Source organism: Temnothorax curvispinosus, unplaced genomic scaffold (genome assembly GCF_003070985.1).
Source record: "Temnothorax curvispinosus isolate PA1 unplaced genomic scaffold, ASM307098v1 QBEX01012894.1, whole genome shotgun sequence".
In the NCBI taxonomy this organism is placed as follows: domain Eukaryota; kingdom Metazoa; phylum Arthropoda; class Insecta; order Hymenoptera; family Formicidae; genus Temnothorax; species Temnothorax curvispinosus.
In genome coordinates, this window is record NW_020222674.1 from 1 (window position 1) to 18,390 (window position 18,390).

Genomic DNA, 18,390 nt, shown 5'->3' on the forward strand with positions numbered 1-18,390 from the left:
GTCGCCGATGTGTCAACGGCGTCTCGATCTCCTTCGCGTTCGCGGCGTGATCGCTGCGCGATAATTGAGGTAAATGCGAAGGCGTATCGCGCGGATCAAGTGACGGCGAAGACGGTCCGCCAGGTGCGTCGGTTTATCGATAACAGGTGTCCCGCGTCGGAAACTAATGCCCTCCCGGACGCCGGTGCCACACGATAAAGGTTACGTCCGCGAGCGGGACAGATGAATCGATTGCGGTAGTGTGAGAGGATAGGATAGGATAAGGATCATGTCGAGAAAGTGGCTGTCGAATTTCGCCCTGGCCGGCACCATCAGGCTGCTGATAATGAACTCCGATTATCAGAAGATCATCGGCAACCGCGTCGAGGTGTCGACCGCCTTGAACTCCTGGAAGAGAGGTTAGTCGCGGGGTCTGGCACGGCCTGCTCTCCAGCTCCAGGACGAGCGTAGTTTTTCCTCACGGTCATGTTCGATTGTTTTTATTTTAAACGCTGAAATATTAACATTAGAACTATCGACGATTAATTTCTTAAAAAAAGAAAAAAATGGATAAAGGGGAAAATAAATTGATCGATTTGATCATTTGCGACCAATGTCATGAAAGATCTTAAAAAAATACAGTTATGAATTTGAGTAATTTTCGTAAAAAATTATAAACCACAGTCGCTCTGACTGCTCTGGTAGTTCTGATGTTAAATATCGTTTTGATTAATTAGCGCCAAATTGACTTTGCAGTCGCGTTTTCAACGCATTCTTGATTTTCCAGTAACCGAAGGAGTTTACCTGCATAAGATCGGCGTAGACCCATACGAGGGAGATCTGTTTCACGAGACCCCGATCGGCTTGTACGCGTTCGACTTGATGCAGGAATACTTACCTCAGTGGGCATTATTTCTGCTGTTTGTTGTTGTCGACCTAACCACTGCTCTGTGCCTCGCTCTTGCAGCCAAACATTATGCAATTGAGTTGGTCGGTACAGTATTAGAATTTAAACTTGTTCAGTTTGAAATCTTCGTGATAAAAGGTACACGCGATATTTATTTCAACTTGAATTACAGGCAACGAAGAGAAAAGGGGAGAAGGACGAGACTAAGAAGCCTAGTAAAGACGTTTCCAGCACGTCCGCGTTATACGTTTCCACAGCGTATCTGTTCAACCCGTACATAATATTGAACTGCGTTGGCCTGACGACCACGGTATTCACCAATCTACTCTACTCAATCGCATTGGTGTCGATGACGAGACGCTCCGTGCTCTGGAGTTGCGCGTCGATAGCGTTATTGACGTTGCAAGGACTTTATCCCGTGTCGCTCATGGTACCGGCAACCATTTACGTTGTCAGTACGGCGAAGAACCGAAAGACCAGCATTGCTACGATGCTGGTCACATTTACGAGCATCCTGGCAGCCCTATTCGCCATTTCTTACTGCATCATGGGGAGCTGGTCGTTTTTGTGGAGTACCATCGGCTTCATCCTAACTGTTCCCGACTTACGTCCGAATATCGGACTGTACTGGTACTTCTTCACGGAGATGTTCGAGCACTTCAGATGGCTTTTCATCGCGTCCTTTCAGATAAACGTCAGTTTACTGTACATAGTCCCCCTAGCGCTGCGATTACGACGCGATCCGATGCTATTGGCGTTCTCCTACCTAGCGATAGCTGCCATATTCAAGTCCTATCCGTGCATCGGAGACGTCGGCTTCTATATATCTCTACTGCCGCTGTGGAAGCACTTGTTCCAACGTGAGTTTGAGTCGAACTCTTGATACTTTCATTCGTACAATTCCGAGCGACACGAATTGTTTTAACAATTACCTTGCCTTTTTTTCTAGACATGCAACAAGGATTCATCGTAGGTTGTTTTGTACTGTTTTGCACGGTCTTCGCTCCGACTGTGTGGCATCAATGGATCTACTCCAGATCGGCGAACGCAAATTTCTACTTTGGGGTAACACTGGCGTTCGCCATAGCGCAAATCTTCCTCCTCACGGACATCCTGTTTGCCAGTGTGAAACACGAGTTTGCAGTTCAGCATGGTATCAATAAGAAAGTTAACGGAAATGAGGCTAAACTGCTGCTCGAATAAAATAAGCTTTTTTTAGATCGAAATGCATAATACCCTGCCGATGAACAGTGACAAGTGATACATGTCTTTGAATCATTTGTTATAAATAAAAATAGTTTTTTACAAAAGTCTGCTTTTATTTTGATTGATGCATGCGTTCATTCGTTTAAAATGTTTACAATATCACAGTACGAATTTACAGTATAAAACTCGCTTACTTCTAAAATACATACTAAAATGATACGCTATGTTTTATAGTTAAAATTATAAACGTGTACATGTTTAAAAAATCAAATATTTTACATAAAAATTCATTTTTATATAATCAGTGCAAAACTATTTAAAATCTTTTATGTAAAACTTACTATTTACTTTAAAACTAATTATTATATAGTAATTTTTAAATTGTAGATTAATAGCATTATATATTGTACATCAATTATACATTATATACTGCACTGCTATCTTTTATACATATATATACATTATACATATATATTCCCTAGTTTTTTCGTAAAATTACTTGATATCACATGCTACCTCCGAAAAATGTTTGTGTATATGATCAATCTATAAAACAATCCAAATATTATCAGAGAGATATTAAACAATCGTGTTCTCGTATATCTGTCTCGTACTTAATATTTAGTAATACTGATATCTTTGTACTGTGATCAACTCTTACACTTATCAAAACTGACGTTTATCCTTGGACTTCATACTGAATACTAATACTTTTACCCCTTTCAGGCAACTTAAAAACAATGATCTTTAATTATGTCACGCTTAATACTGATTTTTAGGTAACTTTAAAATGATTAAAATTAAAACGTTAATAAAATGATGTATCAAACCAATGTATGATCTACGTGCATTCGTAAAAAATGCAATAATGCCCTAAATCCTATATGAATCGGTTGTTATTTTTAATCTTTCTTTGACTTTAAATTTTCTCCCTTTAACTTTAAATTTTCCATTTTACGCACAAGTTCATCAAATGTTTTTGTTCTATTTTCTTCCCCAAGCTCTACGGTAACGGATAACTCCGTTGCTCTTGATGGGCCACTACCATTACATGACTTAACTTTAGAATTGCCTTTCAATTTCGCTATTACATCATTGTTTAATGGCAACTGTTCAAAGGGAATATTTGCGTTATGTTTTTTGCAGTATTTCCAAAGTACTTCCCAATGTTCGTTTTTGCAGAGTATATTTGGATTTCCTATTATTATCATAAGTGCTTTTGCACGTGTTAAAGCAACATTAAATCTCTAGAAAAAAAAGTTACATATAATTTTACATATATACATATATACGCGCACACACACACACACATCACCCCGAATTATAAATAATTAATAATATATATACATATATGTTCGAGTCTACTTTAATCACAAAAATTTTAATACTTTAAACTGCACTCCCCGTACGGGAAGTAAATAGGGGACTCTCGTGCGGAGAAACTGAGCTCCGTCTTTCGAAAGAGACGTTAAACTGTTGGTCCGCACATGGCAACTGGTGGCAACTGCTATGTGTATCCCCCCATGATGATGATATATGTATATATACACACATACAATTCGGGGTGATGCTACGGTGATTCTATGTGAGAGTAATTAACTCACAGTTAACGGATTCTAGGTTCATAGTACATGTAATGAATAACATACCTTTGGATTGGATAAGAAACCAATGTGTTCTTTATCATTGTGTTCGAAGACTTTAGATCGTACCGTGGATAAAATCATCACATTTCGTTCTTGTCCCTGAAATGTTTCGACTGTTCCTACAGTTATGCCTTTTATCTTCATAGCTTCTAGATGATGAATAATATCTAGTTGCTGTTGTTTAAAAGGCGTTACAATCCCGATATCCTTTGGTGTTATCACGTGTTTTCCAAATTTCGTCTTAATCAGGATACTCACATACATTAGTACCGCCAGTACTTCGGCGGTGTTGCAGACACTGCAAATGTATCACGCTTATGTTTATGCAATTTTGCAGACAAATTAATTATATAAAAATTTGATCCTGATTTAAGACAATTGTAACAAAGTTTGCATATACTTAAATATATTAACCTTCGGTTTAAAGATCTTGTTTCTGTGCCTAAAACTTCTTGGAATATCATAGGAAAATTTTTATTGGGCAATTGTGACCAGTTCAACGCCATTCGTATATCGGCTCCTCCACAGATCTTTAAGTCACCACAATAAAATTGTTTATTTGACACGTGTAAAAGATTTTCATGACTACGGAAATTTTGAACTAATTTCGTTATATAGTTCGGATTATATGTTCCATCCTGCTTTTTATACGGGTCACAATCGTCCATTAATCTTTCTAACATGGATCTTCCTGTTAGGGTAATAAATTAAATAGTTAAAAAATATACAGATTACACGACATTTAATGCATTTTGAAAAAACTTGCCGAGAAGATGCTCAATCCTTTTGCAACAAACAACAGGTCCCAATTGATAAGGATCACCTGCGATAACAATTTGTGGATGAAATCTAGTATTCTCATCAGATTCTTTATTTGTTATCGCTAGAGGAATCAACATCTCTGGTTCAATCGCTTGACTTGCCTCATCAATAATTATGTAAGAAAAATGATTTTCTCGAAAATTTACATCAATCAATCTGTAATAAACGATACATGACATGTCAAATATCTTCTAGAAATTTAATTTAACAATATCAATTTAATTAAGAAGTATCTCTATATCTAAACAATGTTCATATAAATAATTACATATATGTATAATTAATTTTATTTAATCATATAGAAATTTTTATAACTATTAAAAGTAAAAATTTTGACTGCATATCTAAAATAACATATACATACACAAAAGAAAATAGAACAACATGTCAAATACATACCTTACAGATGATACTAATGTTGTAATAATAATTTTTTTCCGTAACAGTAACTCTTTTGACAAAAAGAGAGTAGATTCTTGAACAAAATTCGCACATGATTGAATTTCATTCTTCACAGTCGACCTGTTTTTCAACAGACAAAATTCAATTCGTATATTTATTTTGCGAGTTTTGTCACCCTTCATAAAATTTATGCCGTAAGCGAAATTGTGTGATCATTACAAATAAAAATCAAATTTAAAGACAAACTTTTACTTGTGCAATGTTAATTACGGTATTTGTAAAAAAAAGGGGAAACGAGAAAAACTGCAACAAAAATAAATTTTTTACCATTCTCTAGATGGAGCATACATTCGATATATCAAATTTGTCGGAATATATTTAATCAATCTTTTCGTGATTTCATCAGCTGCTGCATTAGATGATGTGCACACCAATATATTTTTCGTCGGAAAGTGTCTCACAATCTATCAACCAAAGAATTAAAATTAAAAAAAAAAAAAAAAAAACAGAAAAAATTAAAATTAAAAAAATAACTTAGCTCAATGTGTTAGATCTAACAAAGAAATTACCTGACATATAGTTTCAACTAATGTCGCTGTCTTTCCGGTACCAGGGGGACCAAAAATTATATAAGGTGCAGGGTATGCTGTCTTATTCAGTATCTTCCTCACTGCTTGCTTCTGTGGTTCATTTTCCTTCATATCAGCATTTATCCATTCAATATCGCTATATAACACATATGTTACAAGTTATGATGACGATATGATTCCAAATAATAAAATATTCGATTTTAAAACTTACATTTCCATATCTATGCAATTTGTCCTCAATTGTGGATATACAATCTCAATCCAATTGCATTTGCTTACTATCTCTAATGCATAATGACAGCATCTCAATGACCAATGTCTGTCCACAAAATGTATATTAAATCTTTTCTCCTTCATTTTCAATGTTTTGGCATTTCTAAATGATATATAAAATCATTATATTATTTATGTTACATATTATGTATGTTAGGCTCAAGGACCGAAAACGCTGAGCGAAAAAACCGACCTGTCGCGTAGTGGCATTTTCGCATTGCCAGAACGCGTTGTTTTTTGAAGTGCCACAATACGAATATCGCGTTGTAGCCTTTTTGGATATACCCGAACGCGCTGTGGTCGGTTTTTCGCTCGATGAACGTTTTCGGTCTTTGACATACATATTATATATTAATATATGTCTCTGTTTCTATCATAAGTGAAGGGTACAGGGAAAAAATGATCAAAGTCCACTTTTTGTTAAAATTGATCTGATCATGCTTATCTTGTGACATTTTCAAAGACCTTTTATAAATCTTATCTGTTTTCATCAAGAAGTTACAATTCATTTACAAAATAAGGCCGAAAGATGTACCGTGCTGGGGAAAAACGATCATAATCCGACGCGCTTGTGAAAAAGATCCAACAAAGCTCAACATACAATGTAAACACTATGCATATTCACTGCCAGTACTTTTTTCAATAGCCTCTTAAGATATCTAATGTCTTGAATTTTAAAATTGCGTTTTTCTCCTGTATCCTTCAATTACACTATTATATTACATTGCTATAAAGACTAAATATATTTACACAAATGTTAAAATATGTAGGGTAGACTGAATAGCTGAATAGCTTAATGGTAAAGTAGTTATATGTTAAACAAACGACTCAGTTTAACTTTCATATCTTGCCATTTCATATATAAAGAATTGTAAATAAAGATATTAGTTCACATATTGGAAGCAAGTATTCAAACTAAATCCAAAATGACTCAATAATACGTTGTGATACTGCGTTCTTGCAAAATGGAAATACAAATAAAAAATATAAAAGAAAAAAAGAAATCAAGATACTTTATGCCAATAAGGATGCACATATATACATGTGTGTGTGTGTGTGTGTGTGTGTGTGTGTGCGCGCGCGCGCGCGCGCGCGCGTGTGTATATATTGTATATAGATATCTAAAGTAAAAAAAAAATATTAAAGCATTATTAAAATAAAATTGTAGCAAACTTACTCAGGATCATAGGGCTTTATTATTACATCATTTTCTACCACTTTCACGACTTTTGCAAAAATTGCTTTTTTTGTATTATCTCTGATGTCTACTTCACAGTCTGGTTTAATTACATGAAGATCACCATTCAAAGATTTCAGGCTGATAATAAAACAATTTTCTAAATCAGACGTCTCAACTGTATGGTTTAACAATCTAAACCGTCCTAATTCGAGATCTTCTTCAAATTGTATTAGATATAAGCATATTTTCAATATGCTTAAATAATCCCGCTGAATTATTGTTCGTACATTAGACAAACTTTTAATGCACTTTTTATAATTGTTATGTAGATTTGAACGAGAAATAGAGTCCCCTTTTGGACAATATATACTTTTTAATGCACTACATAACTGAGATGGGATAAAAACATATGGCAACATAAGCTTTGGCATTAATGCAGGTGCGGTAATAGACCTGAAATTTAATAAAATTTAATGGTACAATAAATAACTAGCTTAATAAAAGTAAACACTTTTGCATGAATGTGCACAGTATTAATTTATAACATGAAATATTATTAACAAATTGTATATTCTGTTACATTTAAAAGCTATGTTTCATAATATAATATTTAGGCCCAGTTTCACAAGTGTTGGTTAACTTTTAATCTTAGATTAACTCACTCTTCGTCTTCTTCTAACGTCCCCCTTAGAAAAAGACGAAGAGTGAGTTAATCTAAGATTAAAAGTTAACCGACACTTGTGAAACTAGCCCTTAGAAGTTATCAATCAGTTAATTGACTCTCAAACACACATATGTAAGTCTCGCTACCCATGTGCGGTGTTAGTCCAGGTCTACAATAGGTGTTTTAAGGCGTAGTTTTACAAATGTCGGTTCACTTTTAACCCTTGGTTAATTCACTCTGTCTCTTTCTAAGGGAAATGTTAGAAAGGGACAAAGATTAAGTTAACCTAAGGTTAAAAGTTAACCGACGTTTGTGAAACTGGCCCCAAGTCCTAAACCTTAAAAAATTAATCGCTCACAGTCGATTACTCTCCTCAAATTCGAAAGTGATTGATCAATTTCTTGGGCTTAGGACTTAAAACACCTATTGTAGACCTGGGCTTAAGGGATGGTCCAGAAAGTGAGGTGCTTGAGGGTTAAAATGGTATATATCTCTAATATCATAATATTATAAATTATAACTTTTCTTACATAAAATCTTCGCGTTCCTGTCTCCTCTGCATGATGAAAGTAAATATTTGTTAAAATTGCCAAGTAAGATAAAAGCGTCAAATTGGACCTAAAAACAATTTTATATGTACATACAGAAAAAAAAGAATATTTAAATGTTTTTCAATTCTGCACAAATACATCTGCACAACAGAATTGTAAGTGGTCAGAAATTTCACATCAAAATATGAAAAATGTCTCCAAGTAAATACTTTTCTTTTTTATTTCTTTGTTATACGTTTTGTTTACCTACATATAGCAGCTGGTATTGTACGATACGAAACAAATATACAGGGTACTTACATTCACGTGAGTTATCACGGTAACCAAATAGCCACGCTACTATTTCCGATTCCGAGGTTATAAAAATGCTAATAGATTATAACGCATCATCCATAATCTTATACGATATGCATTTTTGATTCTCTTGCTGTCTCTTGCAGCTTGCACATTACACTGTTTTATAAATAAATAGATTAATCGGGGACTCCCAACTGAACTTGATATCCACGAGACGCTCGCGTATTTTGAAACGAAATGAATGGATGTTCAGCGCCTTCAGCAGAAGCGGAAGCGGAAGCTGCTGAAGCCGGAGAAAGCGAGAGCATCCCGTTTGGCCACGTTGCGATTTGAACGCGTTGAACAGACCAAGCCGCTCAGTAGCAGTCGAACGTGATTGGCTCTTACTTTTAGAACCAACAATCAACGTAGAGTGTTGATAAGACGACTCAACAGTTGTGTCTGCTGAACGCGTTGACCATAGCCACTCACAGCCCCGATGCTTGGAGTTTTTCCACTAAACCAGCCAATTAGAAATTTTTATTTTAAATCAGCCAATTGGCGACGCAGCTAATTGGGTCCCACTCATGGCTTCTGGGGATCGATTCTGTATCTTGGGACGAGATAAAAATTACAAAAGTGAGGAAATTCACTAGAGAATCTACAATTTCATTTGTCGAAATCTAGTAAATCTGTTCACTTTTGTAATTTTCACCTCGTCTCAAAATACCAGAATCGACCCCCAGTACAGTGAACTGTTGCACTAGTTCTCTTGCACTGTAATGCTAAAGTGCTCTTCACACTACGTATCGCGGACGCGGATCGGATTCAGATTGCGGATCGCGGATCGTAATCTAGCCAATCATAAACGAGCAGCTCATCTGTGATTGGCTGATATCCGATTCGCGATCCGTAATCCCAATCCGATCCGCGTCCGCGATACGTAGTGTGACACGGGCATAATGCTAAGACTCCATAGACGCGGAAACGCCGTGCGGTAGAGTGCGTTGACCAATCAGAAGGCTGCCGCAAGTCGCCTGCGGCAAAATCAAAATTTGTGATTGGTCAACGCACTCTACAAAAACGCTTCAGTGTACACTTTCTGAACTAGTACAGCCAGTTCAGCTACAAAGAACAAACCTTAGAAAAAGCGATAGAGAAATAGAAAGAGAACGCTGCATGTGGGCCTCTTCTGTCTTTGTCTATGCGCGCACGTGCGGGTCATGGAAGATTGTGTATTTTGGTATGTTCGGTATTCTGTAATACAGAATTTGTATGTCGTTTTGTAGCTAACTTTATTCTTATTTAAGTAACATTAGTACATTACGTTTTCTAAGAATAAAAAAAATGCTTAATATGCAAAATAGAAGCATCTCCTAAAAATTTAGAATTAAATATAGATTGTGATAAAGAGACTGAGATATGTGGGGAAAAGATGTCTGTGAATTCTTTTTTCAGTGGACAATAGCAAAACTTTATATTTTTATAAATATTTAATAATGTGTGTATTATATTGTTTGTACTAAAATTTGTGTTAAATAAATAAGACTGATTTAAAGAATTTAATTTTTGTGTTAAATAATGAGAGATGATTTATTTAACCATTTCATATATAATTGATTAACATTGTATGACTAACAATATGTAATAAATTTTGTTTTATTATTATATATATTGAGTATATATATATATATATATATATATATATATATATATATATGTTTCGTGGTTCTGGGAGTTCAATCCACAACACTTATTTTGTAATCAAAATTGTTTAATTTATTGAAATTCGCACAATATTGCGAGGTCTCGGCCTCGTTGGTTGACTTGGAAAAGATATTTAATTTAATTTAATTTATTGCGATTCTTAGAGTTGAGAAATACGTACAGTTATAGAAAGTATAAAATAAAGAGTGCCAAATAGTGAGGCATCAACACGATGTTGTTATTAAGCCTACCAGTGGAAACAGTGTGATGTTCGCTCCTTTCTGAATGTTAGTGAGTTATGCGCTGCTTCATGTCTTGTAACATGTAGCAAAAAATCGGTCGACACTTGAGCAGCATCTACACGTTCTTTTTTTTGCTAAAAGTTATGGTCGTTATTAGTTTTATATATGACATCGGTTTTTAATTATCAAGTTTTCAATTACCGTCTGTTTTTTGAAGGGTCATTCCCGACAGCTGGATTTGCAGCATTGCTAGATGTTGGTATATCAGGAAGATTGATCTGGAAAATATCTTATCTATAATCAATCTTATCACATAGTCAGTTGATTTACGAGGAGTAAATACCATTTTAGTCATTGAATCTGTAGTTTTAACTGCGGAATCTGCTTCATTATTCCATTTATTTTTCTACAACATAAAATTATCTCTATGATATTAAATGTTTAAAAATTTTACATATATTTTTACTTGTAACGATTTTCATTTCCATCTTATTTCTTTATATATATTTTTACATATATTTTTACTTGTAACGATTTTCATTTAAATCATTTCTTTTTGCTTTGAGATATTGAAAACTGTTATAACTTTTAATAATTTTATTAATATTAAAATAAATCATTATTTTCTTTTTAAATTTTTCGTGTATATACATACTCAAAACATACATGTCAAAAATACTTTGTTATATTTTCGTTATATGTAAATAAAATAAAATCATATTTTATGAAAATAGGGCATTATCTTTACTAAAACAATGACTTTGCTTCGCCAGTAAATAAAATTAACGCAGGTAGTTTTTAATCGACCCAACTGGCCACATTTATTCTTCTTCTTGTTGAAAATATGGCACCTGATTCCAACACTGAGGTCAGGCCATATTTTTGAATTAAAATCAGGATGTTTTATTGATTAAAAACTACCTTAATTATCTTTACTACATGATTAATTATACAATATTTTTAAAATTTAAATGTGTATTTTACACATATACATATATACAATCATATTGCACGATGGGTGCGTTCCACTTAACGCTCACAACGTTCGCGAGCATCATTTCGTCCTTGTTTAACATTTAATAAACAATAAGGATGAAATAATTCCACGGGCGTTGCGAGCGTTAAGTGGAACACACCCAATACATCTTATGCATGTACATATATATCCAGCAAACACAGAATACACCGAGTGCGCAATTTGATACCAAATTGCGCATTCGGTGCATTCTGTGTTTGCTGGGTATGGAAGAACATGTAAGTAATTTGTTAATTATTTTTAAATTGTTTACCTTTGGGATACATTTTGTTTGTTGCACTGAATCTAGTAAATTTTTATTCACCTACAACATTAAAAACATTCATGACACAAACAGACATGAAAATATATATTTTAACGATCAAATTGACAGATGCTTAGAAATTTTTAACCAATATATTACTTTGTCTTGAAATAACAATTCATTACCTTATTATCACTCATCTTAATTTTAGGACTCTTGCAGCATTGAGTGAAGTGATTTACATCACCACACTTTGTACACTTTGACCCCCAAGCGGAACACTTTCCGTGTGGATGCTGATGGTTACATTTCCAACAAACTTTCTTCGCATCATTATCCGGTGGTTTTTGTGGAGAACTTGTAGGTTCTGCTCTATTTTCTGCAGTAACTTGTTTCATCTTTTCAGTATTAATGTTAAAATCGTTGTAAATCGCTACTAGCTTCAACAAATCTAAATTAACTGCCTCAAGAAATTTTTTACGTAGTATTTTGTCTTGAGTGTCAAGAATGATTTTGTCTCGTATAATACTCTCTGTTATATCATTAAAATTGCAAGTTTTAGCTTTTTCCTATAAATAACAAAAACTTAAATACATGGCACATGTATGTACAATTTACAAGAAAAATATATATCACAAATATGACGTACTTTCAAGATATTTATATACTGTTCAATAGACTCATTTTGCTTCTTTGATCTTGTAAAAAATTGATGCCGTTCAACCACTTCATTTTTTGGTGGATTAAAGTATTCCTCGAGCTTTTTAATCAATATGTCCATATCATCTTTATCTTGCATATTGTCAAAAGATATATTTTGTATTGCCTCGATACCAACTTTTCCGATCCGATTTTTTAAAAGATTCGCACGGATTTCATTGGGTTTATCCATATATCCAGTTACTTTCATAAATATAATGAAATCTTCTTTCCAGCATTGCCAGTTGCTGGCCATGTCACCATCTTTCGTTAAAGGATCTGGAGCACGCGCGTGTGCTTCCATGATGAATGTGAAGCTTACTAAAAAAAAGAGTAATATTAGTCTTCTTTCAAAATCTTAATTTTAATTTATTCTTAAATTTATATCTGTATAATATGTGCTGAGATAAAAAATGCGATATAAAATCTTTATAAGATTATGCCGCATTTTTACATAGAATGTATGTGAAATGCTTGAGTCAATAATATATACATAAAAGAAATAAATTCGTATATCGATAAAAGGAAAAAATATGTTTAACATTTCGTCACTCTCAAGAACATCTACGTCAATTCTTGATGAATTTACTCGCATTAGTGAGGATAACGATGTATCATTTAAAGAAGACCGTGCACTCGATTTTATGCGCTTTATCTTCAAAAATAAAAATTTGCATAGGTACTTTTGCAATTGGGGATACTTGTCTTTGTTCAAAATTTTGAAGAACTCTGCGCTTGTTTCCGCTGGCGATTTCAGTGACATATCTGCACTTTGCAAATCGCAAAGTTCCAATTGATAAATCAATACTCTGCTCAGCTGTAGGAACAGTTCGAGAACTTTTCATAAAGAACAAGAACTTTTTTTTCAATAATTTAAAATCGCGGAATCGTGTATCAAATTGTGTAATTAATAAATTAATTAATACGCATATTTTTTAAAACCACACTTTGTGCCATGTTCTTCAACAAGAACGCTGCAAGAAAGAAAGGACAAAACTATTTCTTTCTAAATGACTTGAAATTAATTTTAATCGTGCACGGAACGAATCAACGTGACTCACTAATTCAGATATTGTTTGATTAGTCCGTTGGAGCTTCAAGTTCAAAGTATTTAGGTGACAGCTGTCAGATCTGTGATAAAAGCTATTTCGCAAAGCGACTCTACATCTTCGAAAAATGATTGAAACGTGTCCAGTTTTGCGATACCCATTTCTCGGATGAAAAGATAAATTTCTTCTTTTGCTGCAAAAAATTTTTGCAAAGTTTTTTCTAGATGCTACGAATCGAGAGGCAGTAAGGAAATCAGCCGAAAAGTGCGGTTAGTTCAAAAAATTAAGTTATCTAACGCGCTTACCTGATGACCGTTGAAAATACAAGATTGTTGTTTTTTGAAGATAAGACTCCGCTTGTTCGATGCAGAATATTTAAAAATTTGGGATACATGCAACGATCGGGCGTGAACAAAGGCGGATCTGCTATTCTGCTATTATCTGTGTTCCGTATTCCGTCATTGATCGTTATCAACCGCCAAGTGCCACGTCCACATTGGTCGCGTTCAGCAGACCAAGCCGCTGAGTAGCAGTCGAACGTGATTGGCTCTTACTTTTAGAACCAACTAATCAACGCATAGTGTTGATAAGACGAACTCAACAGTTGTATCTGCTGAACGCGGCCATTACTATGGTGTAAAAACCATGGCCAAACTTATGCTAGGTCTACAATGCGAGTCGTAAAGTCGTGAGTCGCAAAAATTGACCAATCACAGTCAATTATTCTCCTCAAATTTGACTGTGATTAGTCAATTCTTGCGATTCACGACTTTGCGACTCGCATTGTAGACCCAGCATTAGGGATTCTAGGATACGCTAGGGATCCCGGTTAGCTTAATCGACGGTTAAAGTTAGCAGGATTGACCAATAGAAATGAATCCACTTTGGACCCCTATTCTGTAACTCGTAACGACAGTGTCGGTATCGTTACGTTGTCGTTGCGCAGGTATACTATATGGAAAAAGAGCTGCGCAACGACGACATAACGATACCGACACTGTCGTTAGAGTTACAGAATAGGGGTCCTGCTTTCTATTGGTCAATCCTGCTAACTTTAAGGCCCCAGACACACACTTTTTCGTAACAGTAACAGTAGGATTTCGACCAATCGCGTTGCTCGATTCGAAAACGTACGGCCGTACGTTCCCGAATCGAGTAACACGATTGGTCGAAATCCTACTGTTACTGTTACGAAAAAGTGTGTGTGGCCAGCTTAAGGCCTTCACACATAAAATCGCGTAAGAACGTAAAACGTATGCGTAAGAAAATCGACCAATCCCAATCAAGTATTGCGCTGTCCGTAACTCCAGTAGGGGAAAATACTTGATTGGGATTGATCGATTTTCTTACGCTTACGTTTTACGTCCTTACGGCATTTTATGTGTGAAGGCCTTTAACCGTCGGTTAACTACAATCACAATCTAGTTTTTTCTTACGTCCAGTGGCTACAGATGGGAGCCAGGAGCCACTGGTAGCGTGGTAGCTCTATAATAACTAGAAGATCCGGAAGATCGCAGCGACAGCGACAGCACCTGCGTAATATTGCACTGGTGTGAGTGGTGTGCTTGTACCATTTTATTTGTATACATTTTTTAATCGCGACAAGTGCCGCAGCATGACGTTCCTTTGAAAGCGTTCGAGGTGAGCTGTAGTAAGCGTATTTAACGCGAGAATCGAAGTCACCCTGGGAAAAATTTACATTCTGCGTGTGTTTTAAAGAATTACGTACGCGTCCCCAGGTACAGTACATACATACATACATATGTTTGTGATTCCGTAATATTTTTCACCGATATTTTGGCCTACTTGATATTGCTCAATTCGCAGTCGTTCTTACTCATAAACGTAGCCGTTCTCTCGTTGAACTTTATGAGCCATTTTCAAATTTTTCAGATATTAACAACATGACAGCGGTATATCCGACTTTGCCGAAACTGGCGGTGAGAGACAGCCTCGACGACGACGACCTCACCGACATCGACGACGAGGTGTTCATCAGGGATGGGAGAAACGGTGGATTGAAGTTGGATGACGACGGAGTGAAGCGGCCCTTGATGGCACCTCGTAGAAAATCCAAAAAATCTTGCAGCTTCCAGAGTCATAAGGTCCCATACAAGGCGTTCCTCGTGCCATTATGCTATGGAATTACAGCCTTGATCATAGTGTTAGGCTTAATTGTACTTTGTATATTTACCGCAAATATATTCCCGATGCCGTTAACTATATTGAAAAGCTGGCTGTCGCCCGAGCTGAAAGAGCCTGCGAATGAATCTGAGATAATTCCGTGTACGTCACTGTCGTCCAAGGTTTTATGGACCAGATCGTTGCCAAAGTTAATACCTGAGGCACCTCTTAGGAGCAACGATGTTAACTCTGATGGAATTGAGGATATTATTGTGGGATTTAGCACAGGTATAAAAGCATCACGTTTAACACGAATAAATGGATGTTTTGTATTATTATTTTAATATTTTAATATTTTCTGCTTTCTTTTTTGTATATAATATAGTTTGCCATTGCACCCTATAGTGCATTGTGATTTACAATTAGCTACTTTTATTTTGTTTGCTTCTTTTACAGATTTTGTCTTGCTTCATTTTGTCTTGCTTCGTTTACACGATGTTTCTTAACAGTCTAAGGTGAATAATTAATGAATAAATTATTTTATGATTAAATCATTAGTTTAATCAGTCAGTATAACAGTTATTGATTTACAAATTCAGGTCTGGATACAGTGGATACGAAATATATCTGTACTATATATTTTGGGAGACAAACGCCATGTCTAGGCGGTGTACTGGCGCTGAACGGTAAAACGGGCGAAACCATCTGGACACATTGGACTGCCCATTCGATATTTTCCGTTGACTGTGGCGCAGACTTGACAAACGACAAGATTAAGGATTGCGTCATATCTGGACGCGGTGGAGTGCAAGCTATTAACGGCCGTGACGGTTCCAACATATGGGATATACCACTTCAAGATTCAGCTTCAGAGCTGCAAATAACTTTGGACGTTTACGATGCTAGATTTACAGCGGATATGGACGGCGACGGTACTGGCGACGTAATAGCGTCGCATGCCGTCCAATCGGACAACATTCAAGCGAGCAACATACTCGTGATATCGGGTAGAAGTGGTAATGTCATACGCAACATTGATTTACCGGATACGGAACAGCTGTTCGTGGCACCGCAAATTATAGTGCATCCTGACGGAGAAAATATATTTGTTCTGGCTACAACCAGTCAACAAGATGCCGGCGGATTATATATAGTGTCCCAAGCTAATATATTTTACGGTGATTTGGTATGTAGCATAAAAAAATCTGTCAAGTGTTTCAATGTGAAAGAATTATCGAGTTAATTAATACTTTGAATGCTTTTGTTGCAGCAATTACGAAAGCTCAATCATAACACCGGCAAAAATGCACTGTTGCCACCGATCCTAATTGATATTACGTCGGATGGAATTGAAGATATTGTCGCTGCTATGTTCAATTCTACGATTGTGGCATATAACGGATCTACGTTTGAACCTATCTGGAATTATACAGTCCCCAATTCCGAAGTAATCAGCATTCCCATTCCCGGTTATTATAACGACGATGATATACCGGACTTTATGGTAAAGCATCAGATAGGTACTGGTTTGGCCACGTACTATTATACCGTGGCCACGATCATAGACGGTCGTAATGGACTGCCTTTGCTTGAAAAACCGATGGAGGATAGCTTGAGCGGGCAAATGTCCGGTTTGTCGGTCACCGTCGACGGATTTGGCAACGACTGGTTTTTGCATTGGTCCACCGACTGTTTAAACTACGAGGGAGTCAAGGAAAAATATCAGTTCTTGAAAGAACAGAGTTTCATGTCGCAAACGCGCGCCGACCCCTGCTTCCTGAGATTCAATTCAACACTCACTACGAGACTTCTAGCTTTGAGCCAGCACGTCGGTCCGCCCGGAATGTCGTTGTACTTTTCGGAGGATTGGAAGTCCCTGGAATTCAATAATTCATTCGATTCACGAAAGGAAGAGGAAAAGTACCCGAACTCCTATTCGGGATTAAAAATCCCGGACACTTACGCAAACATACCGCTCGTTTCCGAGAGATCGCCGGGAGTTCATAAAAACCATCGAAAAGAAAGCATCTTCAAGCATAAAGATAATAATATACTCGAGATCGGCAAATACGACTCGGATGCAATATACGAAAACGTTGACGAATTCAAGAGCCACAAGAAGCACAATCCCGAGGACACCGTAGAGAATTTAGACGTAGATCAAGCATGGAAGCAGGATAACAAATGGATGGATGACGATATGCAGACGGATAAAGAATATGGTAGTATATACGAAAGTGATAATAGTAACAATGAAGACGGACAGCAGAGTGTGGATTATTCGCAAGGTGAAGTGCGAGAGCAGAGGAGCATTATTATAGCTAAGGATCCATATTCAATAAATATTTCTGACAAAGAACATGGCTCCAAGGAAATTAGCGATTACCCAACACCCGAATCGACGCAACATAATTTGCAGTTGGATCACAAGAATATTGACACAGAGAATAAGAGAGGAATGAAGGAAATCAAGGACAAGAAGAATGGCTCGGTGAACAAACCTGATACAATGAATATATTAATGACGCCAATTTTAAAATCTCAAGAGGAGGTATCGTCAACTATGTCGAGCGATAAATCAAATATGGAAAGGACTACTACAATACGGAGTGCATTAAATACGAGCGGATTAACAGAAGTCAGTATTAGTATGGAATATCTGAACGACACACACACCGATGAATCAAATGTTACTAAAAATCAAATGATCACCAATCATCAAGATGAAACTTCCACTACTAAGAAAGTCGTAGACGCGACACAGCGGAGACAGATTTATAAGCATAGTTTTCC

General features: G+C 36.1%; 4 protein-coding genes across 5 annotated transcripts; 2 read left to right on the forward strand and 2 right to left on the reverse strand.

The window, feature by feature from the left end:
* Positions 1 to 6: 6 nt before the first annotated feature.
* LOC112462880 (phosphatidylinositol glycan anchor biosynthesis class U protein) lies at positions 7 to 2,180 on the forward strand. The gene is made up of 4 exons (XM_025028947.1): positions 7 to 398; positions 767 to 969; positions 1,059 to 1,746; positions 1,836 to 2,180. Exons 1-4 carry the CDS (start codon positions 269 to 271, stop codon positions 2,087 to 2,089), a joined length of 1,275 nt encoding a protein of 424 aa, XP_024884715.1. The 5' UTR covers positions 7 to 268; the 3' UTR covers positions 2,090 to 2,180.
* A 371-nt stretch (positions 2,181 to 2,551) lies between these two features.
* LOC112462881 (putative helicase MOV-10) lies at positions 2,552 to 8,723 on the reverse strand. Its single transcript, XM_025028948.1, has 11 exons — positions 8,521 to 8,723; positions 8,200 to 8,287; positions 7,003 to 7,458; positions 5,764 to 5,928; positions 5,532 to 5,688; positions 5,290 to 5,426; positions 4,960 to 5,082; positions 4,505 to 4,716; positions 4,153 to 4,429; positions 3,742 to 4,036; positions 2,552 to 3,339 (listed from the first exon to the last, which is right to left on the reverse strand). The coding sequence occupies exons 2-11, from the start codon at positions 8,229 to 8,231 to the stop codon at positions 2,995 to 2,997; spliced, it is 2,199 nt and encodes a 732-aa protein (XP_024884716.1). The 5' UTR covers positions 8,232 to 8,287; positions 8,521 to 8,723; the 3' UTR covers positions 2,552 to 2,994.
* Positions 8,724 to 10,204: 1,481 nt separating this feature from the next.
* LOC112462882 lies at positions 10,205 to 13,935 on the reverse strand. Of its 2 annotated transcripts, XM_025028950.1 has the most exons (8): positions 13,779 to 13,935; positions 13,486 to 13,666; positions 12,375 to 12,745; positions 11,911 to 12,294; positions 11,735 to 11,785; positions 10,789 to 10,851; positions 10,647 to 10,723; positions 10,205 to 10,579 (listed from the first exon to the last, which is right to left on the reverse strand). In XM_025028950.1, exons 3-8 carry the CDS (start codon positions 12,726 to 12,728, stop codon positions 10,561 to 10,563), a joined length of 948 nt encoding a protein of 315 aa, XP_024884718.1. In that variant the 5' UTR covers positions 12,729 to 12,745; positions 13,486 to 13,666; positions 13,779 to 13,935; the 3' UTR covers positions 10,205 to 10,560. The 2 variants fall into 2 exon arrangements, with proteins under 2 accessions (XP_024884718.1, XP_024884717.1); XM_025028949.1 differs by lacking the exon at positions 13,486 to 13,666.
* Positions 13,936 to 14,979: 1,044 nt separating this feature from the next.
* LOC112462879 lies at positions 14,980 to 18,385 on the forward strand (the record flags this gene model as incomplete). Its single annotated transcript, XM_025028946.1, has 4 exons — positions 14,980 to 15,212; positions 15,367 to 15,885; positions 16,197 to 16,783; positions 16,868 to 18,385. Coding segments are annotated over exons 2-4 (2,613 nt in total), but the record flags the coding sequence as incomplete, so codon positions are not given.
* Positions 18,386 to 18,390: the final 5 nt, after the last annotated feature.

Excerpts from the sequence above, each read along its gene's own strand:
- LOC112462881 (XM_025028948.1), bottom strand. The coding sequence starts at position 8,231 with ATGCAGAGGAGACAGGAACGCGAAGATTTTAT. Across the intron at positions 5,689-5,763 it reads AATTGCATAGATATGGAAAT|CGATATTGAATGGATAAATG; the intron begins GTAAGTTTTAAA and ends TGTGTTATATAG. Across the intron at positions 4,430-4,504 it reads AAGGATTGAGCATCTTCTCG|GAAGATCCATGTTAGAAAGA; the intron begins GCAAGTTTTTTC and ends TTACCCTAACAG.
- LOC112462882 (XM_025028949.1), bottom strand. The coding sequence starts at position 12,728 with ATGGAAGCACACGCGCGTGCTCCAGATCCTTTAACGAAAGATGGTGAC. Across the intron at positions 12,295-12,374 it reads AGTATATAAATATCTTGAAA|GAAAAAGCTAAAACTTGCAA; the intron begins GTACGTCATATT and ends TGTTATTTATAG. Across the intron at positions 10,852-11,734 it reads AAACAAAATGTATCCCAAAG|AAAAATAAATGGAATAATGA; the intron begins GTAAACAATTTA and ends TTTATGTTGTAG.
- LOC112462880 (XM_025028947.1), top strand. The coding sequence starts at position 269 with ATGTCGAGAAAGTGGCTGTCGAATTTCGCCCTGGCCGGCACCATCAGG. Across the intron at positions 399-766 it reads CTTGAACTCCTGGAAGAGAG|TAACCGAAGGAGTTTACCTG; the intron begins GTTAGTCGCGGG and ends TTGATTTTCCAG. Across the intron at positions 1,747-1,835 it reads GTGGAAGCACTTGTTCCAAC|ACATGCAACAAGGATTCATC; the intron begins GTGAGTTTGAGT and ends CTTTTTTTCTAG.